Genomic DNA, 26,547 nt, shown 5'->3' on the forward strand with positions numbered 1-26,547 from the left:
GGTGTTAAAGAAAATGGAGGACAAAGCTAAATCTATGCAAACGGTTAAGGATTTCTTACAGGTTCAGCCTCCAAGATTTAGCAGACACTGGCCTACAAAGAGTTGGTCCTTTCCAGTGTCAAACAGACCACAAAGGGGCAGATACAGATGCCCAAGAGGCAGATCCCAGCCCCAAGGTTCGTACAGGTCTAAACAATGGGGTGCTTCTACCTCCAAAAGTGGAGAAGACAAATCGCAACCATACAGGAAACGGTCCCAATGACTTCCCCCTGCCTGCACCAAGCACTTATCTTCTGGCAGCACCTTTAGGGGGAAAACTAGCACTTTTTTTCTCAAAACTGGTACATAACCCAGGGCAAATGGGTCCTAGACCTAGTGTCACAAGGCTACAAGTTTCACTTCCATACCCTGCCAAGGACAAACGGTTGGCCAGATCTGCCAAAACATCAATGGGTAGAGGCACAAAAGCAAGTTTCATCCCTCATGGACATGAGGGCCATTCAACAAGTACCAGAGCAAAAGCAGTGACAAGGTACCAAGAAAGGACAAGACCTGGAGACCAATACTGGACCTATCTATTCTAAACACATTTCTGGATATACCGAAATTCAAAATGTTGACTCTACAGCAACTTCTGCCTATGCTGGGCAAGAAGACTTGGCTTGTGACTGTAGACCTAAGAGGCATACCTGCATGTCCCAATCAGACAAACATGCAGAAGATACCTCTGATTCAAAGCTGGCTCAATGCACTACCAATTCTCTGCACTGCCCTTTGGCTTATCTACTGTGCCCAGGGTCTTCACAAAGTGCCTGGCACCAGTAATTGCATTCTGCAGACAGAGGAATACAAATATATCCTTACTTGGACTGCCTCATTCAAGCAGAGAACAAGAACATTCTACTACAGCGTCTGGCGTTGAGATTTCTAACAGGCCTAGGGTACACAGTCAACGAAAAGAAATCAAAACTAGTACCCTCTCAAGAGATAATATTCCTGGGTGCAAGCTTAAATACAACTGCCCAGATGACTTATCTCACACCAGACAAAGGCAACTGACTACCTATTTCAACCTGTTGGCAACAAAGGCCTAGTTATCTGCAAGAAAAATTCTGCAGGCTTTGGACTTCATGGCATCCTGCATTCTACTAATTCCATATGCGAGACTGCATATGAGGAAACTTCAGTGGTACCTAAAGTGTTTGGACTCAACATTGCCACAGCCTGGAAACAATAATTACCCTCATTCCTTGCCTGCAACAGGAGTTTTGTTGGTGGGCGAAGGCTTATCACCAGAACAAGGGACAGCCATTCACTTTACCCCCAGCCAGGCAGACATTATTAACGGATGCATCCGATTTATGCCTGGGGGGCCCACATGGCAGGAAGATGTATTCAGGGCACATGGTCCGCAAACCAAATGCATCTACATATCAATCAAAAAGAGATGCTAGCTGTTCAGAATGCCCTGACAGCCTTCAAGGACCTACTTCATCCGGGACAACATCTGATAAAGACAGACAACACCATGGTCATGTGGTATATAAACAAGCAGGGAGGCTCTCATTCTTACCCCGTTTGCAGACTAGCTATGACTTTGTGGGACACAGCATTGACTTACCAAGTACATCTGCAGGCACAATTCCTGCCAGGAAAGATAAATACTCTGGCAGACGAACTAAGCAGAAACCTCATGGATCCCCACGAGTGGAAATTGGATCCACAAGTCTTCAGCATGATAAGGAAATGGGGATGCCCGGATATAGATCTATTTGCCTCTCCTCACAACTACCAACTAAAAAGATTCTGCACAAGGACTTTTCACAGACAAGCATGGAAAGTGGACGCCCTATCTTTCAGTTGGAAAAGCTTAGCAGTATATGCCTTTCCTCCACTGCCTCTCCTCCCCAAGGTACTCCTAAAGGTCAGGCAAGAGAAGCCAAAGATGATACTGATTGCTCCAGACTGGCCCTGCCAGCACTGGTACCCAATCCTAAGGAACTTGTCTCAATGCCCGGCTTGGACCTTGCCTCAAATACCTCATCTACCATCCCAACAAAACAATCCGATCCTGCACAGCCAATTAAAGACCTTAAATCTGGCAGCATGGCAGATAATGTAGTGATACGAAACGCGCCTCTCACTAAAGCAGTAATGGATGTCATTCTGGAGGCCAGAAGGCCTAGTACCAGAAAATCGTACACTGGAAAATGGAAGAGATTCTGTGCCTGGAACCAGGCACAAGGAATTGACACAGCTGTACCAAATATTCCTCAGATTTTGCAATACTTAACTGAGATGCTGGACAAAGGCCTATCCTTTTCATCAATTAAAATTCATGCCTCTGCCATTTCGGCTCATTACAATACAGAGCCACCAATCTTTTCTCATGCCTTGTTAAGGCAGTACCTCCAGAGGAGCCAAAGACTTAAGGCCTCCAAGGAGATCACCAATACCCGCATGAGACCTCAATTATGTTTTGGAAAAACTCACCCTACCTCCTTTTGAGCCAGCTGCTACAGCTGATATAAAGTTTTTATCTTGGAAAACAGCTCTGCTCCTAGCAATAATCTCTGCAAGACGAGTCTCAGAGCTACAGGGACTCATGGCTGTGGAACCTTTTATCATTTTTTATCCAGACAGGGTTTCTCTGAGGACAAACCCGACATTTATGCCTAAGGTAGTATCCAGTGTGGCCCTTAACCAAACTATTCATCTGCCTACTTTTTATCCAACCCCACAGAATAAGGGGGAGAGAATTCTGCATTATTTGGACATACACAGGCAGCTACGCTTCTACTTGAACAGAACCAAAGCTTTCAGAAAGACAGAGCAACTACTAGTGGCATATGCTGCAGGATCACGGCATATGCTGCAGGATCACAAGGAAAGGCGATCTCAAAGCAGACTATTTCAAAGTGGATAGGACACTGCATTCGTTTCTGCTATTCACAACATGGCAAGCCAGTGCCTAAGGGCATTAGGTCACATTCAACCAGAGCAGCAGCCACTTCAGCAGCCTTCCTCAGGAGAGTACCAACCAAAGACATTTTAGAGGCTGCAACTTGGAGTTCAGTGCATACCTTTACAAAGCACTATCATTTACCACTCTACTCTAAATCAAGGGCAGGCTTTGCCACTGCAGTTCTGCAGGGCCTCATAGCTGCCCCTAATGCTATTTAGCTCCGGCCTCCCAACCTTAGCTTTGGGATTCAACCCAAGTGTAATGACTGCAACAGTGAAACACGAAGAACATAGTACAGTTGTGTACACTTACCATAAATGTAAATGTTAGAGTGTATTCACTGTTGCAGTCCAGGTTACCCACCCACCATCCCCCATATCTTTGCTGCAACTTATCTGCTCTTCTCTAACCTATACAACCTATGTGCTGTATTTGCTTATAGATGGAGGTATTATATATATTTGGTGCATGCATGTTTTATTGGCATATTTTTAGCCTACCCTTTTGGGGGCACCTGACATCTGGGGCAAGAAAAACTGAAGAAAATGGCGTCTGCTACATCTTTTATACCCCTGGCGCACTGAGGACAGGCAAGTGGTGACAGCAACTGACGCCAGACCTAGACTTTGGAATTCAGGCCGAATGCGGGTAGCCTGCCAGCAGGATAACCCAAGTGGTAATGACTGTAACAGTGAATACATTCAAACATGTACATTTATGGTAAGTGTACACAACTGTACTATTCTTTCTCTGAACAACCCTATTAGCGCTCCTGAAGAGCGGCCCAATTGCTTACCTCTGAAGCAGCCGGGGATGGTTTTCTCTGCACCACCTTGCCTGGTAAACCATAACAGATTCTTGGGTGCAGACAATAACCAGAGGTTACAATATCCCCATCGATTTTTGCCCAAGCCTGCTAAGGCGAATCCCCGACATTCCACCCAGTCAGAGGGAGGCAGCGCCTCAAGAAATTCAATAGCTGCTCAAACAAGTCATCTAAACAGTCTCACCAGACCAAATAGGATATCCGAATATTATTTGCAGTTCTTTTTAGTGCCAAAGACAGGGGACTGGAGGCCAATTTTGGATCTCAGCATCCTAAACAAGTTTGTCAGGCAAACAAAATTCCGGATGGTCATGGTTCAGTCTTTCCTTCCATTTGTGGAGACAGATGATTGGATGTTGCTCGATAGATCTCCAGGATGCGTATTACTACATAAAAATGGACAAACACTCCAGGAGATTCCTCTGCTTCTGGCTGGGAACCAATCACTACCAATTTTGAGCACTGCCCTTTGGTCTCTCTACAGCCCCCAGAGTGTTTACCAAATGCATGGCAGTGGTGACAGCTGACTTGACACTGCAAGAATTCCAGGTGTTTCTGTATCTAGATTGGTTCCTTACTGCCCCCACCAAGTGTCTACTGGTCACAGCCTTACATTACACCCTAAAGCTATCGAAATCCTTGGATCTCTGTAAGTAAAGAACAGTCCAAGTTAACTATCCGAAATCTGGAATTCATATGGGCACTCAAGTCTTGTCTAGTCTCTCTCCCACTTCACAGGTTACAGCAACTAAGATGTCAACTCTGAGTGATACTCATAGGACAAGGTTTCACCTCGTGCAGTCCTTCAACTACTCTCATCAATGGCAGCACCTATCACCATAGTTCCCCTAGCAAGACTACACACGAGACTCCTACAGTGGCTATTAGCAGCTCACTGGTCTCTGCTGATCCATCCTACATCCTTTCAGATCTGCATAAGAAATCGCTGCAAACAAGACCTAATTTGGTGGATGAAGCCAGAAAAGACCCTATGATGTCGCTCCTTCTCCCCATCTCAACCTATGGCCACAGTGACTACGGACTCCTCCCTGATGGGGTGGAGGGGGGCATTTCCAGGGAAGGGCAGTCCAAGGCGCTTGGTCTCCCGTGGAGGCCAACCTACATATCGATGTTCTAGAATGGAGAGCAATGCTTCTAGCATTACAAGCATTCCAATCTGCCCTTCCTTTAGGAACAATTGCTGTACAGTCTGACAACATGGTCATAGTCTGGAATGTCAACAAACAAGGAGGGACCAAATCCTGCCCATTGTGTTGAGAAGCCATGAGAATTTGGCAATGGTCTTCCAGACTAGCTGAGCAGATGCATCCTGCTGCCTTATGAGTGGTCCCTCAAGCCTGTAATAGCGGCAGAGATCTTCAGTCACTGGGGCCAGCCGTGCTGCGATCTGTTCGCCTCCCCCTGCAATCCACAAGTGCAGCAGCTACTTTGCCCCAATTCCCCCTCAGGGGAAATCCCTGAGGGATGCTCTAGTCCACGATTGGCCCACAGGACTTCTTTATGCCTTTCCTCCCCTGCCTCTGATCCCACAATTCCTAAAGTAAGCTTTTCGGTTGAGAAGCAGAGTAATTCTCATTGCCCTGTTTTTGACGAGTTTGGTTTCCCTTCCTGTAGCCTCACATTCGTACACAAACTGTGGATTCTGGATTCAACTCCAGAATTACTGTTGCACCCACAGGATTGGTATACTCTAACATATCAAGTCTCAAGCTGACAGCTTGGTTCCTCCACTTCCAGTAATCACCAGGCAGAATAATCTGTCCTCCCCTGTACGTAACATTCTTTTGGCTTCAAACAAGTGGAAGAGATTCACCATTTGGTCTCAACAGAAGGGGCTAGACCCCATCTCCACTTCAGTTAGTGCTATATTTGACAATTTGTCACACCTTCTACATTTGGGAGTGGTAGCCTCCACTATTCAAGTACATCTGGCTGCTATTTCCAATTTCCAAAATGACTTCTTAGACTTTTGCTTTAATTGCTCATCGCTTCTGTAAAACCTTTTTAAGATGTCTCGCACATTAGACTTGCCTTCAAAGAGCCAGTCGAACCTTGGAATATGATATTAGTTCTACAATCCTTGACCCGATCCCCTTTCGAACCTGCTGCCACTTGCGATGTAAAATTTTTATCCTCAATCTCTTCTTGGTAGCTATTACCTTAGCAAGGCGAATATCTGAGCTTCAGTCCTTGTGCATAAAACATCCCTACATGGTCTTTCATAAAGAGTATTTCACTCTGGACTAATCCCTTCTTTTTACCCAAAGTTATTTCAGATTTGACTATTAATCAACCAATTGACCTGCAGGTCTTTCCCAGTTTTTCTAATAAAAGAGAGTACTACTTGCATTTACTGGATGTACATAAACAATTGTGGTTCTACTTGGACAGAACCAAATCATTATGAAATCTGACCAGTTATTCATATCCTGTTCAGGACCACACTTGGGAAAACTTGTTTCTAAAATAACTTTATGTAAATGGTTGAAATTGTACATGCTTCATCTATCAACATAATAAAATTCCTCTACCAACTAATGTCAAGGCAAATTCAACCACATCAATGGTAACATCTGTTGCCTTTCATTCAAGAGCTTCCATGGATGATTTTTGCTGCAGCTGCATGGACTACTCCTCATACCTTTATCACTCATTACAAATTGGATTTGGTTTCCAGGGGGGAGAGCATCTTTCAGTTCAGTAGTGCTCAGGAATACTCTTCCATAGGGCCTCCCAAGGCATAAAGTAGGTTGGGACTCTGTCCCATCAGTATGGAATGAATGAAGATTAACTCTATCAGATAAAGAAGTTATGTTCTTACCATAATGTTCCATCTGTGTTATTGATCTTCATTCATTCATTACATCCCACCCTCCTTCTTCAGAAAGACTCCTGGAGGTACAGCTTTGGTCCATATCCCAGATTAGGGAACTTGCTCAGAAAAAGCCTCCACTTTCTCTCTTCCGGGCAAACTTGATCTGAGGTAACAGGGAGAGGGCCACTATGGGTAAGCTTTGCTTGAGAGTTTTTGGCTGGTGTGAGCTTGTTATAAAGGCCAACTATGTTCCAAGGACGGAACAGACATCAGTCAGTAAAGAATGAATGAAGATCAACAACACAGATGGAATGTTATAAGAACATAACTTCTTTTTATTCAAGAATGTTTTAAATGCTAAAAGAAAATGCCTGTCGACTAGTTCTATATCTTTCTTTCCTGAATCAGTTTAATTTAGTGCCCAAATCCAAAGTTATTTCACGTGACAACCTGTTATCCCCTCTTACTCACTTGAGTTTTTAGTAACCTTAGATTTAAAAGATGAATGTCATCACATTTCTTTTTATCCAGATTCCAGGTGTTTTAAGGTTTTGTTTGTGTCATACTATGTTATCTGCCTTACCATTAGGGCTCTCCACTGCTCCATAAGTGTTCAGTGACGAGCTCCTGTCCATACCCATTGCAGGCTACAGGGTATCCACATTTTTCCATACTTTATGCTAAAGACCTATTTGTACAACTTATCTTCTCAGAGTGTTTTTCAGTGTATCCAGAATTTTTCACTTTGGTACAAGATCTTGTACACTGTTTTGAATATTTTCTTGAAATTCTAAAGTGTTTTTTAAAAGAAAAATCACGCAGGATTCTGATTTTTGGGGTGTCTGCTTGACTTCTCTGTACAAAAAACATTTCTTCCACAGGAAAGACTTTTGTCACTGTGAGGGACTGCCTTAGGATTCTGGGGTCTCATGGCATCCACAAGTCTCTTACATTTTGTAAGACTCCATATGAGAAAGATACGTGAAGTCTCTCTGATCCCAGCACCAACATCCATTATCTTTTTAAATTCAGTTCTGAGACTTGTGAAAAAATATATCACTTGGTGGAGATCTCCAATATCCCCGAATCCAGGTCTCTTTCTTCCCTCCTGGTCCAAAGCAGTCAGTCACAACAGACCCCTCAAACTTTTCCTCAGGAGCAGTGTCAAGGGGGATAAAGTGCAAGGTCTTTGGGACAAGAAAGGCTGACCAAAACTCATAGACATGAGATGCTAGCTCTTAATAAAGCTCTCTACTTTCTGTGGTCCCCATGACCTCTTGAAGTAGTTACAGACAGTACAGCAATGATGTGGTACATAAGCAAGGGGGAATCTGATTTTAGTTTAGTTGCTGAGGCAGGTTTAAGATTACCACACATGAATAAAGTGGGCGGGTGGTGAAGTTCCCTGCCCCATCTTAGTCACGTGTGCCAACTCTAACTGTAACCCTAATGTCACCTCTGCTCCAACCCTAAATCTACACATTGTTACTAGAAACACTTTCCTTAACAGTATTTCTACCAAGGCATTTAATCTTGTTTTGTAGCTGTAGTTTACTGATGCAGGATGCGAGAGAGAAGTATTTAATGTTTTGTGATTCATTGAGGCACTCAGTGTTTGTGGTTCTCTTGAGTTTTCAGCCTTTCATAATGTAGTCATAGATGTTTCTCGCAATCTTATATATATATATATATATATATATATATATATATATACATATATATATATACATATATATATATATGTGTGTATAAAATTTGTAATGTATATAAAATTTGTAATGTATAATATGCGTGTGTGTAAGTGCGCATTCACGTGTGTGATAGGCTTGGCAGTCTACATGCGAAGCTACTCTAGGTGGATCAGTCTTTGATCTAAGGTGTAAGATGTTTGCTGCTATAAGCACCTAATTTGTATCAGTAATTGAAATATGTTGTTTCTTTGTCTTTGTTGTTTCAAAACTCTAACATTTTCCATCAAATAGCAGTGTTTCTGTTTTGACTGGATTGAATATCGGGTAGCTTTACATTTTTCTTGACCTTTGGCAGCAGTAGTATGCACTTCTGATAATCATTCCCTGTTGTATTCTAGTTGTGGATACAGAAGGGTTTGCTGATGAGGATGCTCTACTCAATGCAAGTTTTTTGTATCCGGAATCGTTTGTTGGAGTTGTCTTTAACAGTTCTATGTCTTACCAAATTCGGTTTCATCATGAAGATGTTCCCTTACCATTGGACGTGCTGGAAACAAGAGGTACTAGAAATTATATTTCCTTTAACAGTGTCCTATTTTGTATGATCCATTTGAATGACTAAAATCATATTCATTATTTTGTCAATGAATTTACATAAAGTTATAACAGTTTTATCTGAATAAAATGGCATTTTCATTCATTCCTCAACCAACGGGTTTGGATCCGGCCATCAGATCTGACACTGCTACTTTCTACAGGTTCTAAAATCTAAATCTAGAGTTCCTCCCATACCCATAATTCCCCTGACCATCACAGTACCTCAGATCTCATTTGCTGCTCTTCAAGATGGTTGGGATTGTGATTTCTCAAGCTCCTTTCGGTTAGAGTGTGTTTTTTGCTACGTAATGCTAAAATATCTCCTTTCTATTTAGCTATATATATTCCCTCATTACCCTCGTATTGATATATTTTTTGGTAATTCTTTAATATACTATCATTGGTAGTTTGTTCTTTCTTTCCCTTATACCTGCAGGTATGTTTCTTAACTACCATTGTTGGTAGTCCTTTTCTCCCCTTCTATTTTAAAAAAAAAGTCTTGTTTTTTATCTTGTATTTTAAGCAGGTCCCTTTTTCTGATATGGCTGATAAACTTACTGGATTTAAGAAGTGCACTTCCTGTGGGCATAAGATTCCCAAGTCTGATGCTGATAGGGAGTGCTTTTATTGTTTATGGCCAGCAAAGTTGGATACTTCCTCTGCTATTTATGCAGCCTTCAAAGCAAGAGCTATCAGTGATTTGAGGAACAAGCTTATTTTAAAAGGTCACCTCCCTGCTTCAACTTCCTGTTCGGGTACTTCATCAGGGACTCAACCGTCCCCATCCATCTTAGAAATCGAAGGAGCCCAGGGAGCACTGTAAGCACTCTCTTGCCTGGACGCCTCCACAGACATCTTCCTGAGAACCTCCAAAAATGGTTCCAAAATTGATGCATCTGAAGGCTTTTGATCCAAAACAGTCTACTGCTCTCTGTTCCCAGGTTTTCCCAGAACCAGTGTCTCTAAGAGTTTCTTGTAAAATGGGGGACATCTGCTTTGAAGTCTCTAGGCCACCCTCCACATCCACTTCCGTTAGGTCCTCGCGTAGTCTTTCTGAAGTGGGGGTGGATAGGCTGATGAAATTCCTCGGAACACAGATCCAGATGAAGGTTTTGCCAATTCCATCACCCACTGGATCCATGAGCAGTCAGCTGGCTTTTCTTCCCATTATTACTCCTCCAGTCCTACCACACATTTTGGAGCCCATGGATTCAGTGGTTCTGCTTGTTGATGCATCAGATCTGATTGTTCTCCTTTTGACTTTGACTACTTCCCTGGCCCAGTCTGTTCAGTTTGTGTTGGAGCATGATGGTTCTACTTCCCTGACCCATGACCCAAAGTGTTGGCATCTAATACGAGGGGTTTTATTTGACTCCAGAGTTTTTAGAGCTATTGCTTCCTCTCAAAGCCTTGGTGCTTGATAGCTCTGCTCTGACTCCTCCCTTGGCGCAGGTGATCGATAGACTCTGGGCTTGTCTGCTCTGTGTCTCTCTGCTCCAGAGGTTTGCCCTTGGTCGCTCCAAGTCCCTCTGCTTTTGAGGTGGTGGAGAGGGTTTTCTGTCAACCAAGAGTAGTGTCCCACTCTCCCATCTTTAGATCCGTACCCTGTTCCTTCTGTGGATCCTGTGTTTCGAGCCTTTTAGTACTACACCTCAGGTACAGCCAGCCAGAAGAGCTTCAAAATAGTTGTCTGTGGAGCTCCCCTTCTCTTCTAATACCTCCAAGGAACATCCCACTGAGAAGGTTCCTTGTAAGAAAACATGCAAGAGGAGGCACCTTGATTCCGCACAGGAATCCCTCACAGAAGACACGGACTTTGAGGGGTAAGGGTCTCCCTAGATCTCCACCAGAAGCCGTCTCATTTTGAGACATTCTAGAGATCCTTTGTCATAAAGGTGTTTGGTCTGCCCAAACCGCTTCCCAGGAGGAATTGATGTTTTTGGAAGCCTTTGGGACTGACCTGTCTACATCTTGGGTAACCTCCCCCCCGCAGATGAGCTTATGGAGCTCGTCTCCCTCAAGGTATGGAAGGAGCCGGACTGTGTGGAGTCTATCCCAAAATGCCTGGATAAAATACTAAGTGCTGAACAAAAGGGATTCCTGTAGATGCTGTGGTTGTTGTGGCAGCCACGAGGAAGGAGTTTGCAGGACAGAGCTCCACTTTCTATTCCCCTAACAGTGAGTCTAGGGCTTTGTGAACAGATTTGGGAAGTGTTTGTCAGTGACTTTCGCATTGCAACCACTGAACCTACCTGGCCAATTTCACCAGATTACAGAGGAACTTGGATATGTTCCAGGATGCATGTTTGCAGAGAAACAGAAATCCCTTTCCTCACTAATGGCCACCCTAAAAGCATCCATGAGGTTAACCTTGTTTGTCGCAGAAGGTACCTCATGGGTCGGTCAGTTCAGGTATAGCCATAAGGAGACATGCCTGGATGTGGTTATGTGATTTCGTGGTGTCCTTCAAGGTGTCATTCATCAATGCTTCCTTTAATGGATCATCCTTGTATGGCCCAGCAGTGAAAGAGACTCTGTCCCATAGTGAGCAGGGCAGAAATATCTTGTCTGCCATTGGAATTTGCTTTTCTACCTCAGAAACCCTTTTCTAGAAACCAGTGTGGTGGTAAGAAAATTTGGTTCAAAAAGTCTCAAGGTCCTTTCCAGCAGTCACAAGGAAACTTGGTCGCCTGCATAGCAGAGGTGATCTGTAGAATCAAGGATCTGTAGATTCTTTCTCGGACAGGTCCTTCCAGCGTTCCTGAAAGGGTTGCCTGACTGTACCTCTTTGGAGACAGTGGGGGAGGGGTGCTTATCCTTGTACCAAGATGCCTGGCTAGGCATCACTAATGCTTTTTTGGGTGTAAAGGATCATATCCAGAGGATATTTCATTCCTTTTTACAAATTCCAGTAAAACCAAAGAAACATTTCCCCAATGTTCCACCCAGTCAGAGGGAGCTAGCAGCTCATGAAGTTGCAAAGTTGCTAGACAAGTCACACAGGTGGTCCCACCAGACCAAAATAAAATCTGGAATTTAGTCAGGCTTTTTAGTGCCAAAAAAGACAGGGGACCTGAGACCAATTTTGGATCTAAGTTATCTGAACCAACTCCAAATTCCAGATGGTCATGGTCCAGTCCATTCTGCCCTTCAGAAGGATGACTGGCTGTGCTCAAGTGATATCCGTTTTGATGTGATAATACACATCTTGAACAGGTACTCTCAAAGGTATCCTGAGCTTCCTGCTGGGAACCAGTCATTACCAGTTCAGAGTCCTGGACTTTTGTCTCACCACAGCCCCCAGGGTGTTCACCAAATGCATGGCAATGGTAGCAGCTCACTTGAGACTGCTTGAATTCAGAGTATTTTTCTATTTGGATGACTGGCTTCTTACTGTACCAGCCAGACATGTCTAATAAAAGCCAGAGAGTATTTATTTCACCTGGCACTCTTGCTAGAGATCACCATCAGCATGTACAAATCTCATCTTCAACCAGTCAAGTAATAGACTTCATATGGGCTCACTTGGACACAGAACAGAATTCTGGCATTGAGGATGCAGGTCACTGAAGTTCTTTCTATTCCAGCACCCCTGACAAGGTGGATCCTCAAGGCATTAAGTTCGATGGATGCCCCTAACTTTTATTCCCACTGCTTGCTTACACATGAGTTCTCCAGTGGACTCTAGCAGTGCAGGGGGTCATTTCATTGCTATACCTTTAGTCACTCCATTAAATTGTCTGAGTGTGCAGAAATTATTTTTTTTGGTCGGCCAACTGAGGGGATTGAGCTAGGTCGTCCATTTATCCTTCCTCCCACAGATACATATTGACCGCGGAAGCCTCCGAGTTGGGTTAGAGGGGACATTAATGTGGACGGCCTGTTCGAGACACATGGTCACTGCAAGAGACCAGTCTGCATATCAGTGTACTAGAGATGAGATCAGTGCTTCTAGTTTTGCAGGCATCTCAGAGCTTTCAACCTGTAGAGAATATTGTAATACAAATGGACAATGTTAGTAATCTGGGACATCATCAAACAGGGGGGGAACCAGATCCTACCACCTTTGTCGAGAAGCAGTGAGGGTTTGGCAATGAGCGATCTCTTCCAACCACTTTCTAGTAGGAACGTCGTGCATACTGGCAAGGTCCAACATTCTAGCAGACAGGCTCAGCAGACCTATCCTCATGCCTCATGAGTGGTCTTTCAGTCAGTTGCAAACATCATGATCTACAAGTTAGGCCAACCTTGCTGTGACCTGTTTGCATCCCTCATAAGTAACAAATGCAGCAGGTTCTTTGCCCTTATCCCTACTCAGGGAAACTCGCCGAGAGATACTCTAGTCCATGTTTGATCCTCCAGTCATCTTTATGCTTACTTTTTTCTGCCTCTCATCCCCAAATTTCTTCAGAAAGCACTTCAGTTGAAGAGCAGAATGATCCTCATTGCTCCCTTTTGGCCTTGACAGGTATGGTTTCCCTTACATTTGTCTCACTCATTACATCCCACTTGGATGCTGGATCTCAGTCGAGACCTATCTCACACATCGACAGATTCACCTGGATATTGTAGGCCTCAAGTTGACTGTATGATTTCTTCAGTTGTGATGATGGCTAGACGAGAGTAAATGGAAAAGATGCGCTAGTTGGGTGCATCAGAAACATTTGGATCCCTTCAGGGCTCCAATTCCATCAGTTCTAGACATTTCTTAGGAGTACTTTTATTTCTTAGACCTCGAATAAAGGACCCCACTCCACCTTGGGACCTCAACATGGTTTTACAAGCCTTAATACACTCCCCTTTTGAACCATCAGCTAAGGTGGATCTCAAGTTTCTTTCATGGAAAACTTTTTTTTTTTGTAGCTATAACTTCTGCTAGACTGGTATCATAACTCCAAGCATGGTCTTCCAAACCACCTTATTTGATTTTTCACAAAGATATATTTACTTTACACACACATACTTTTTTTTTTACCAAAGGTAGCCTTTGACCTGATTCATATGGTTTTCATCGATTTGCCATTTTCTTTCCCTAAATTTAAAATAAAGGAGAATACACCCTTCATCATTTTGATGTACATAAACAGTTGCTTTTTTACGTGGACAGAACGAAGCATTCAGAAAATCGAACTATTGTTTTCTACCTTTTCTAACACAAGAATGGAAAAAATCAGTTACTAAAACTACCCTGGCTAAATGAATCGCGGATTGCAGTTCCTATGTCTGCCTTGAAAGGTATTGCATTACCTAAACAATTGAAGGCATATTCAACCAGGTCAGTGTCTACCCTGGCAGCCTTTTGGGCAAGAGCCTCTTTTGATATTTGTGGAGCTGCATGTTGGTCAAATACTCATACCTTTTATTCCGCATTATAAATTGGACATCATTTTCAGGAATTGAGCTGCCTTTGGTTCCACAGTGCTCTGGAACATCCTTCCCATAAGGGTCACCCAAGGTTACTGTAGCTCAGGACTCTGTCCCATTCATTGAGTAACAAATGAAAATGACATCCGATAAAGTTATGTACTCACCGTAATGTTCCATTTGTGTTGTCCATTTTCATTCTTCCTCCACTTCCCTTCCACCTTCTCCCTGTCCTTAACCCTAGGAGAGACCTAACGGAAGAGTGGTCAGGAACCATAGTTCCTGTTGGAGATCCTGATCTTTCATCTTTTACTTTCCTCTCACGTCGGTATCTTGGTATATTAGTATAATGTATGATGTTCTTCATCTCACATTGCTGCAGTCCTTACACTTGGGCAGTCCGCTGTCCTCGGTCGGCCCGAATATCAAAGTATAAGGCTGACGTCGGTCAAGGCGCATTTGACTGACATCAGGACGTCAGGGTACAAATGCGCATGACCGACGTCATATCCTCAGTCTTTTTTGCCGCATGGTCCGATGCAGAAGCAGCATTGCAAGTGCCGGTTGGCGTTCTGAGATTTTTCGATTTCGAAGTTTCAGACCGAGTTCAAAGTTGGCTAAGTACCCGTTGGGAATATTTTAGTTTTTCTTGCCTCAGTGATTTACCGGATGTCAGAAAAAGTCAATAATTGCATTTCTTGTGGGAAACAGATACCGCATAGAGATTATCATACTTTGTGTATTCCTTGCTTAGGGCCTGAGCACGACGTTGTTGGCTGTCGCTCTTGTGCTAGATTTAATAAACGCACTATAAAGAGGAGGTTGGATTGTGCAAGGTTAGTCTTTGGGAAGCGGTGCAATTATAAAATGCCGTCGGATGCTCCGACGCCCGCTTCTTCGAAGAAGCGCAAGGACAAAGCAGTTAAGACTAGGCTGGAAGAACTGTCTGTACCGGACGCCGGTTCTTTAGAGGTGTCGGTGGAGCCGGTGGCTCCACCGGAGGTTTCTTTGTGTTCCCAGGGTGAGACTTTAGTATTGCAAGATATGGCCTCTCAGGAGGCAAGTCAAGCTGAGGGGGCTTCTCAGGTTACTATACTCCCCTCCCTTCCTAGGGTGGCTAGGCCCTCTCCTTCTGTTTCTAAGGCTTCTCCCAGGGGCAGGCCAGGTTTAGCTTCAGTTGGTGTTACCCCTAGCTCTTCAGGTACTGTGCCCAAGAAGCATATGCTTAAAATGGCAGAAGATTTGATTACTTTGATTAGGGGTTCTATGCCCCCTCCTGATAAGAGGCCTAGGGTGGAGCCTGAGCTGGGTGGTTTTGAGCAGGCTTCAGATGTGTCTGAGTCTTCGGCTGAAGACTTGCAGGAGTACTCTCCTTATTCTGATTCTGATGTGGATGATTCTACTCCTTCTGCTTCTCCTCCTGAGGATTTTTCTTTTTCAGAAACTCTTCATTCCATGAGGGAGCATTTTAAGTGGGAAGGTCAGGACTTCTCTGATTCCAGGAAAAGGTTTAGGGAATTTTGTTTTACCCCAGCATAGGCCTTTGGCTATACCTCCTGTTTTGGATGTAGTGGAAGATGTTTTACAGAGGCTTCTCTTAATCCTGATTCTTTGCCTCCTGCTCCTGTTAAGCGGATAGGTATTACAGGGTGCCTGAAGCTCATAAGTATCTTTTAAGAGTCCTAGGGCAGACCCAGAAACTGTTAGCCAGGGGCCTAAAGGTGTTAAGGCTTCTGTTGTTAAGAATCCGGTTCCTGCAGACAAGGAGGCTAGGGCCTTGGATAGATGGGGAAAGAAAGTTTATACTTCTTCCACTCTTGCTATGAGGGCTTTGAATTGCCAGTTTCACATGTTAAAATACCAAAACTATCTCCTTTCACAATTAAAGTCTAAGGTTGATGCTCTGGCAGTAGGTATTGATTGTAAAGAGTTGCAAGATTTAGTACATGTTTCTGAACAGGTGGGTAAGCATTCTTTGCAATGTGGTTTTGATGCTGTACAGGCCTCGTCTAGGGTGGCTGCCACTGGGTCAGTTCTTCGCAGGCACGCCTGGCTAAGGGATCAAAATTTGTCTGAACATGTTAAAACAAGGATTTTAGATGCTCCTTTACAATCTGACGTGTTGTTTGGTCCTCCTGTTGAGGCAGTTTTAAAGAAAATGGAAGACAAAGCTAAGTCTATGCAGACTGTTAAAGATTTTTTGCAGGTTCAGCCTCCAAAGTTTAGCAGAAATTGGCCTGCTAAAGGGTGGACGTATCCTTCTTATGATTCCCAGTCTAGGGGTAGATCTAGACGTGGTAGGGGCAGAGCTCAGGGCTCTTTCAGGCCTAGAACAGGGAGTTCTCCTGCACAGTCTTCAGGTGAGGGCAGGGGTCAGTCCTTTCGTAAACAGACCCAATGACCTACCTTTTCAGCTGCCAGAGCCTTCTCGTCTGGCGGCACCTTTGGGAGGAAGGTTGGCACTTTTCAAAGAAAATTGGAGTTTAATTACCCAAGACAAATGGGTATTGGATATCATACACCAAGGTTACAGGTTTTATTTCCATACCTTGCCTCCTTTCAGAGGCATGCCAGACGTTCCTCCTCAACAAAGAATAGAGGCTCACAAGCAAATTTCTCTGTTACTTCAACTAGGGGCCATACAGCCGGTCCCTATGCTAGAAGTGGGCCTAGGATTTTATTCTCGCCTGTTCCTAGTACCAAAGAAGGGGAACACGTGGAGACCAATTTTGGATCTATCTATCCTCAACACTTATCTGGACATTCCCAAGTTCAAAATGTTGACGTTACAACAGCTTTTGCCTCTGCTGGGCAAAGATCAATGGATGGTAACTTTGGATCTCAAGGAGGCTTACCTTCATGTTCCTATCAGACTAAGTTGCAGGAAGTATCTGCGTTTTCGAGCTGGGACTTTTCACTATCAGTTCTCTGCATTGCCCTTTGGCTTATCTACTGCCCAGAGTGTTCACAAAGTTCTGGCTCCAGTGATAGCTTTCTTCAGGCTGAAAGGAATACAGATCTATCCTTATTTGGACGACTGCCTGATTCTGGCTCAAGGAAGGGAAGAGCTTCTTCGTCATTTGGAATATGTGATAGCAGTGCTAAGATGCCTAGGGTATTCTGTGATCGAAATAAAGTCCAGTCTAGTACCCTCTCAAGACATGTGCTTTCTGGGTGTGAGACTGAATACAGCATCCCAGATGGCCTTTTAACCCCGGACAAACAAAAGAGTCTATCCCTTTACTTCCATCAGCTATCTCATCAGTCCGGGCTGACTGCAAGGACAGTCCTTCAAGCCTTAGGGTTCATGGCATCTTGTATTCTGGTGCTTCCCAATGCCAAACTGCATATGAGGAAGCTACAATGGTATCTCAAAAATGTATGGACACAGCACTGCCAGGATCTAGACACTGTCATTCAAATAATACCTTGCATTTAAAAGGAATTTTTGTGGTGGGCTCAGGAATGTCACCTAAACAAGGGACTCTCTGTGACCCGGCCAGAGGCGAGTCAGATTTTAACGACAGATGCCTCGGACAAAGCTTGGGGAGCTCATCTAAATGGAAAGTGGATACAAGACAAGTGGCCTGCCAGACTACAACATCTACATATCAATCTAAAGGAGATATTAGCAGTCCAGTTTGCATTAATAGCTTTCAAGGATTTACTTCTTCCAGGGCAGGTGTTGATTCTAACAGACAACACAACTGTCATGTGGTACATCAACAAGCAAGGGGAACGATTCTTATCCTCTATGCAGGCAAGCAATGATTTTGTGGGAGACTGCTCTCAGTTTACAACTCAATCTTCAGGCAAGGTTTCTGCCAGGAGCACAGAACTCCTTAGCAGATGTGTTGAGCAGTCTAATTATGGATCCCCACGAGTGGAAATTGGATCCTCATGTGTTTCAGAAATTGACAGTGTCATGGGGAACTCCAGACATAGATCTGTTCGCTTCTCCACTAAACCATCAGCTGCCAAAGTTTTGCACAAAAGGTTTCATCCCACAGCTTGGAAAGTGGATGCTCTTTCTTTCAATTGGAGCAATCTTCATGTGTATGCCTTTCCACCTCTGCCTCTCCTCCCAAAGGTACTTCTAAAGGTCAGACAGGACAAGCCAAGGATGATTTTAATAGCTCCAGATTGGCCTCGACAGCACTGGTACCCATTACTGAGAAGTCTGGTATGGAAGCCTCCATGGCCTTTGCCTTCGATTCCACACCTGTTGTCACAGGAGGACAGCCATTTGCTCAATGTCAAACTTCACTCTCTTCACCTAACAGCCTGGCATATTCTGTTTTGAACCATAGAGGGTCTCAACTTCCACAACAAGTTTTGAATGTGATTTTGGAAGCTAGAAGGCCTAGTACAAGGAAAGTGTACGCAGATAAATGGAAGAGATTTTTATTTTGGAGTGCAGCAAAAGATTTTGATGTTTCTGAGCCTAATTTGAGTGTGGCTCTTCAATATCTTACTGAGTTACTGGACAAAGGTTTGTCTTTCTCTTCTATTAAGGTTCATGCTGCAGCAATTTCGGCTCACTATGATTGTGACCCACCATTGTTTTCTCATCCTTTGTTCAAGCAATTTCTTAGAGGGGCAAAGAATATAAGACCCCCTAAGAGCTCCTACTCCTGCTTGGGATCTCAATTTTGTGTTGGAGAAACTCACTCTACAACCTTTTGAGCCTGCAGCTACTTCTGAGTTGAAATATTTGTCATGGAAGACTGCTTTTTTGTTGGCAATTACCTCTGCAAGAAGGGTTTCTGAATTGCAGGCCCTTATGGCGGTTGAGCCTTTCTTGATTTTCCATAAGGATAGGGTATCATTACGTACTAATCCTTCCTTTATGCCTAAGGTGGTTTCTAGTGTGGCTTTAAACCAGACTATTCATTTGCCTACTTTTTATGCAAATCCCCAAAATAAAGGGGAAAAGATTTTGCACACTTTAGATGTACACAGGCAGTTGCGATATTATTTGGACAGAACTAAAGGGATAAGGCAGTCTCAGCAGTTGTTTGTTTCTTTTGCTTTGAGTTCTCAGGGCAAGCCTGTGTCAAAACAAACTATTTATAAGTGGATTGGGTTTTGCATTGCTTTCTGTTATTCCCATCATGGCAAGGAGATTCCAGCTGGGATTAGGCCTCATTCCACTAGGGCTACTGCCACTTCAACAGCTTTTTTGAGGGGAGTGGCAACCAAGGATATTTTGGAGGCAGATACTTGGAGTTCAGTGCATACTTTCTCTAGGCATTATCACCTGCCACTTTACTCTAAATCCAGGGCTGGTTTTGCCACTGCTGTTTTGCAGGGCATCTTGGCAGCTCCTGCTTCCTTGTAGTTAGCCATCCTCCCTTACCTCTGCTTTGGGATTCTACCCAAGTGTAAGGACTGCAGCAATGTGAGATGAAGAACATAGTACAGTTTTGTACCTACCATAAATGTAGATGTTCAAGATCCACATTGCTGCAGTCCAATTTACCCTCCCTCCTTCCCTCTGTAGTTAGAGGTGGTTGTGTGGGTTGGGTTGTACATATTGTGTATTTTGTATATATTGTACATATAGTTAGTGCAAGGGTGGTGGGTTGGTTGTTTGCTGTCTTTTGGTTTTGACCTTTATTTTTAGGGTCTTCTGACATCTGGGGCAAGAAAAGACTGAGGATATGACGTCGGTCATGCGCATTTGTACCCTGACGTCCTGATGTCAGTCAAATGCGCCTTGACCGACGTCAGCCTTATACTTTGATATTCGGGCCGACCGAGGACAGCGGACTGCCCAAGTGTAAGGACTGCAGCAATGTGGATCTTCGATCATCTACATTTATGGTAGGTACAAAACTGTACTTTATAGCAGCAAAGAGGTGTTGTGATGGTCATGGGTTTTATAGGAGGGGGAGGAGCTTGAGATTCAGATCCTAGAATCTGTAGATGTCTGAGTCAGATCCGAACCAATTAGTTGAGGAAGAATGAAAATGGACAACACCGATGGAACGTTATGGTGAGTACATAACTACTTTTTTATTGTGTGAGGTACATAATTTGTGTACTGTTTACCTGTTTTCTTTTTTGATGCCATATTTTAATTGATTTTGATTCATGACTATCTGGGTGCTAATTAATAATTTTGCTTCCTGAAGTTTTGAGTATCAAGAAACCATCTTTTTCCTCAGAGGTTTTCTCTAAATCTTTGTTGCATTTTCACCTCATATGATCTGCAGTTTCTCTTTAACACATGTGAAATACACAAATTGTCCTTTAGATGTTGAGTTTTACACTACTATCAAGAGTTGGGTGCTTTTGATCGTACATTGTTCCAGAACTACTAGTTTTATAGATAAACAAGGAGTTGCATTTATTTTATTTGTGTATTTATTTCTGTATATTTGTTTCCCAGGATAGTCCAGCTGCGTTGGCAAATGCAAATTTCTTTTAAGACAAGGAATTGTTAAGGAAAAGCAGGAGGAGATGAGGAAAAGCTGTTAGAATTAGAAAATAGAGGGACATGAAAATTTGAGATTTCTGAATATTCCTGAGGGTGTCAAAGGCAAAGCCTGCAAAGGTCATTTTGCTAGTACAACTTAACTGGGCAGTTAAGTAGCGCACATAGGGCCTACCTGTCTGCTGGACTAATAATGTGCTTCCCGAGGTCCATATTTGTTAAAGCACAGATGTATCAGTTGGAACAGTGAGTGTATCTTAGACAAGGGGAAAAACCTTGATGGTCAGTGCAAAAAGGTGTTAGTCTATTCCCTGTGTACCTGGCAGAAAAGAAGTAAGTTAATGTTGCAAATAAGACTGTGCAGAAACATAAACCTGAGATAAAAGTATACCATACCGTATTTGGAGTATTTTTTCCATCCAGAGTTAACATTACTGGATCCAGAAGCAGCCTTGACAGAAGTTAAACATGGTACTGACAATTTTGCCAGCAGGAAGCTGGATGAAGGAAGGGGAAGGAGCATTGGGAAATGGCATCAGCAAGCTATGAATGATGAAGTATGGCCAGTCAAACCTTTTCTGCTGGTCTACAAAAGCAGGGCAGGCAAAGGGAAATGGAAAATAACAGTGGAAGAGTGAGGGAGGGTTTGCGTGAGAATTTGTAGCCTTATAACCCTCACCAAGAATGTTATGTAGATGTTGTTGATGATAAATATACATATACATACATATATATATATATATATATATATATATATATATATATATATATATATATATATAATAGAACCATTAAGAGACGAGCTTGTTAAATGTTATTGTAAAATTAAATAAATGCTGTACTAAAATCAGAAAATACAATTTCTGATTAGAAACACAAACACTGTAATAATATATTAAATGGCATATTAAGGCTGTTTCAAGTCAATTTCCACCAAACGGTCCATTATCACTAATGAAATGCAATAAATAAGAAAAAGTGATATTGGGACTTTCTATATTAGTACATGACTTTATAAATCACTCACTCAAAATGAAGTGGGGAAAGATAATGTATGATGTTATAACAGAAATATAAGCTAAACAGTGTTACTTTAATTCAGTTTTTATGTTGATTAATTAGATTCTAAATATCTTGACATCACAAAATTAATTGCATAAGCAGTTAAAACGTTAAACTGAGTCAAAGTTAAAGCATCTGATTTCAGAGGAATGACTTATGACATTACTCTGCATTGCAATTCTCTGCTAATTAAATAGAATATTACAAACAATACAACTGTTTATGGAGAGAAGAACTTATAAAAAGCAGAATTCAACAGGCATTTAATTGTAATCATAAGCAGATGATACAAATCAAAAAGAATTATAATTTAAAAACATCTGCAAGATAAAGGAGACTACATATATAAAAATGAACACTAGTCAATTCTACCAAGGAACAGTTAGTGACCTTCGATATCTGTTTAGAAATCCTTATACTCAATTTTGAAAGGAAGAAAATTTTAACAGAAAATAACACAGAATTTTGTTTTTGGCAATATTAATTGTATTAAAGTAAAATTATCATACTATTATGCTTAAACTGCATTCATTTAATGAATTAGGACTATGGTATTTTTGCATTCTTTATACTACTTAGAACAGAAGTTATATGGGTTGTGTCATAATGCTATAAATACGAGTATGGATATGAAACTAAAGAGGATGCAACAATATGTATGAGTGTTGTGTTAAATATAATAATAGCACTTAATTCATTCTCAGTCCAACTGATGTTTGAATATTACTTGAAGGGAATTTAGCATTTGATGTATTAAATAATGATTCTCTGATATCACTGATCTCATTTTAGATGAGTACTTGATTATACATTAATGTCTTGATATAATTTGAAACCATTCTTAATTAGAATATTCCAAAAACTCCAAGGAAAGGGTGCCACACAACCAAGAACCAGTAAAACCACAACAGGCACCCAAAGAGGCAGAAGGTAATAAAACACGAGCCTGTAGGTGTAAGCAGCAGCAGTGTTTAATCACATAAACGCCACACAATACAAAGCGTTTTCGTCCACCAGACTTCTTCAGATGTAAAATGAATGAGTGAAGGCTGTGCCTGCTTATATACCCCTCCCAATTTAATTAATAGTTAAAACAATTGTTTAATTGACACCAATTAAATCCTGTAACTAAAGTATTCGTGACAACCTACCAACTTGCCACAAATACAGATGAAAGTAGATTAAAACTTGTACATTTTTTAAAAGAACTTTAAAATAAATATATAAATACTAAAGCCATCACAATGTGTTGGACAGATAAATAAACTTGAATCAAAAAACCAACAAAAGGAACTTGCAAAAGAATATATGTACTTATTTTATAGTTTTGCAGCTCTCATTTTTAAAATAGGGGCAATGGATATGTATTCATTCAGCCCTGGGAATCTATTGGCTTCCAATAACAACTGCCAAAATATTTCTCTCACCTCTATCCTATTTTCCCATGGGCCCCCCTCACATCACATTGCACCTTCTCTACAACAAAGAAGTCCCATTTTGCTTGGGGACATGTCAGTGTATGTTTAAACAAGGCATTTTTAATATTTTCGACTCTGATAAGCATATAAATGCTCATAAATCCTCCTTCTGCGTTTACGAGTAGTTTTTCCAATGTAAAATGCACCCCAGGTTTTACATAGGGCTAAATAAATCAAGCCTTCACTATTACAATTGGAAAAACTACTACTCTGAATCTGATGTGTACAGAATCCTGTCTTAAGTATATATGGGCATTGGGCAGATGCCCCACATTTGTAGGTTCCCAATTTCTTACATGAAACAATAGAACCGTTATGCTCCAGCAAATCCTTGAGGTTTCTGCCTTTTTTTATATGTGAATCCTAGGGTGTTGGTAAACAAAATGTCCAACTCTGAATAACGCCTAAACCTGCTCCAGTTTTGAGTAATAATGTTTTTAACCCTATAGGTATTCTGATTATAAAACATCACATAATTACCCCCAAGGTTTCTTGATTTCATCCCTGGTAATGGACGAAAACGCTTTGTATTGTGTGGCGTTTGTGATTAAACCTGCTGCTGCTTACACCTACAGGCAAGTGTTTTATTATTACCTTCTGCCTCTTTGGGTGCCTGTTGTGGTTCTACTGGTTCTTGGTTCTGTGGCACCCTTTCCTTGGAGTTTTTGGATTACTTGTTACATGGAGGTGTCTGAGGCAGAGGCTAGCTTCCAGGATGGGGAAGCAGCTCAAGGTACTGACCTGGATTCGTGCCTGTCTCGTGTGGAGGGGCAGCTTACCTAGGCTGATGTGCCTGTAGAGGAAGTAATTGCAACTTCTTCCGGTTTGCTGTCGAGAGGCACTAGAGGTGAGGCTGCATTACAGAAGGGAGCTGCAACTAAATTTTGTTACAGTCATTTGGCATTGAATTCCTAGAACCAAGGTCTGAATGGACAGGCCTCCCTTTTAGGGGAACGTGGTGTTAAGGGACATGCTCCTGTGGGAATGACTGATAGTATGGCTTATGGCGACAATGGAGTGCACGAGTGGACGGATACTTCATCTTTGGGTTCATGGCTTGTTAGTTACAAGTCTTTTTCCAGTCACCCAGGTACTAACAATAACTTTATATTTAACGACCGGGATGCTGAGAAAGACAGTGAAGTGTCTTATAGAGCCAATATTAAAAAACTTACTGATTTAATTTACAAACATAAAACTCTGGGTATTGACAATTGTTACTTGCATGACTGTATTAAAAGGGGTGTAGTACCCAAAGGATTGCGTTTTTATAAGTTTCCGAACAATGTAGTGGAAGGTTCCCCCTTTCACGAAGAATTGTTGAGTATTTTTGACCGTAGTGGTTTTGAAGTCATGAAAGCCCTGATTAAAGAAAATGAAAGGATTATGGGGTAGGTATATCAGGAGATAGAACACATTAATGAAGTAGTGACCAATGATCTTATCATTAATGAAGTAGTGACCAATGATCTTATCATTAATGAAGTAGTGACTAATGATCTTATCATTACTGAAGTAGTGACCAATGATCTTATCATTAATGAAGTAGTGACCAATGATCTTATCATTAATGAAGTAGTGACTAATGATCTTATCACTGAAGTAGTGACCAATGATCTTATCATTAATGAAGTAGTGACCAGTGATCTTATGTTTTCTGTTGAAAATGAGAAGAGAAAATATTTTATTAAGCAACAGGTAGAAGAAAAATGTCATGTTATTTTTAAAAGGAAGTGTGGCAAAATAGATAGGGATTTGAGGGATTACAGACAGAAAAAAGCATACCCGTACTCTAAGAATGACAAAGGTGGTCGAAAAAATAACACTTTTTTTTGATAAATCTGGACCACAACACAGTACTTATTCCTCTTCTTTTCCACCAGGGGGACACCATGCCTGGGACTCTATGGACCATAGAGTGATCTGCAGTGATTCAGGGATGGGGTAACATCAGAATTCAAACAATACTGAATTTCCTGAACTTAGGAGAGCAGATAGGTTAAGGCACAAATCTCCTGTGCGGTATTTTTACAGGGGTCCCCCAAATGGCACGAGATAAATAAGAGTGGTAGCCAGGAAGGGGGACTAGCCAACATGTTGGACCAATGGAGTACAGGGAATATTACTGTGGATGGACCAGTTCACACCCTACATGACTTTAAAATTTACAATTTGAGCAGTGAGGAGATTGACAGGAAACGTTTTCTTTTATTTTCAAAAGGTTTTAAATTCATCCCCTCTACAGGGGGTAATTTAGTGGAGAGCTTAATAGACTTGAGGATTTTTCTATGGAAAGAATTTAGATGTTATGTTTGAGGGGCAACAGGATGGTGGTACTAATAGTGGTATTAGAAGACCTAGTACTTATAATCCCCCTATACACCCCCAGCTAAAAATTTTTGAAAGGGAGGTCGAAGAAGAAATCAGGAATGTTTACAGGGGTGGATGGCATGGTAAATTTTAACATGACTAGAGAAGAAAAGGTACTTCTCAAATCCATTCAAGAAAATAGATACCTGAGGGTGATGCAACCCGATAAAGGTGGAGGGGTGGTCTTCATGGACAGTATTTTGTATTCCAGTAAGATGATGGATATGCTTAATGATACCAACAGGTATATTAGGGTATCCAAGAATGAGATTAACTTAGCACACCATAAGATTGATTTGGTTTTACAGGACATGCTGAATGGCAATTTTATAAACCAGGACACTTTTAAGTATCTCAGTGTGGCCAGACCCCGTATCCCTCCTATTTTCGGGATACCCAATGTACATAAAAGTGTGGAGGATCCACCCCTGAGACCCATTGTGGCAGCCAGTGGCTCTAAAACCCATCCGTTGGCCAAATTTTTAGATATAAAATTAAAAGATATTTGGGTTAGGGCCAATGGTATACTTAAAGACTCCTGGGAATTTTTGAGTAGCATTAATAGCAACATGTATTCAGATTCCTTAATATTTGTAACCCTTGATATTCAGGATTTATTTAATGTGATTCCACATTCTACAGTGTTAGAATGGTTCCAGGATGCCATTCACCAACATGGAAAATTCAGCCACAATACTTTTCTGGTTTATACAGAGTTGATGGATTTGGTATTGAAACACAACTTTATATTTTTTGAGGGTGAGTTTTTAAACAGATCCGGGGAGTGGCCATGGGAGCAAGTTGTGCCCCTAAATGCCAACATTGTGCTCATGGTTTGGGAAGAGAAGTTTGTGTTCCAGTCTGAATATGCACAATTTTGGGTATATTACAAACGTTACCTGGATGATATTTGCATTTT

General features: G+C 42.0%; 1 protein-coding gene across 2 annotated transcripts in view; it reads left to right on the forward strand.

The window, feature by feature from the left end:
- Nucleotides 1-26,547, forward strand: part of LOC122813052 (cholesterol transporter ABCA5-like) — a 2,390,735-nt gene that overhangs the window by 339,370 nt on the left and 2,024,818 nt on the right. For both annotated transcript variants that reach the window (XM_044085171.1, XM_044085172.1), the window contains exon 4: nt 8,717-8,878. In XM_044085171.1, coding sequence (XP_043941106.1) covers nt 8,717-8,878 — 162 coding nt within the window. The remainder of the gene's footprint in view (nt 1-8,716; nt 8,879-26,547) is intronic.

This window comes from Protopterus annectens, chromosome 10.part0, assembly GCF_019279795.1.
Source record: "Protopterus annectens isolate FY-2018-M chromosome 10.part0, PAN1.0, whole genome shotgun sequence".
NCBI lineage: Eukaryota > Metazoa > Chordata > Ceratodontiformes > Protopteridae > Protopterus > Protopterus annectens.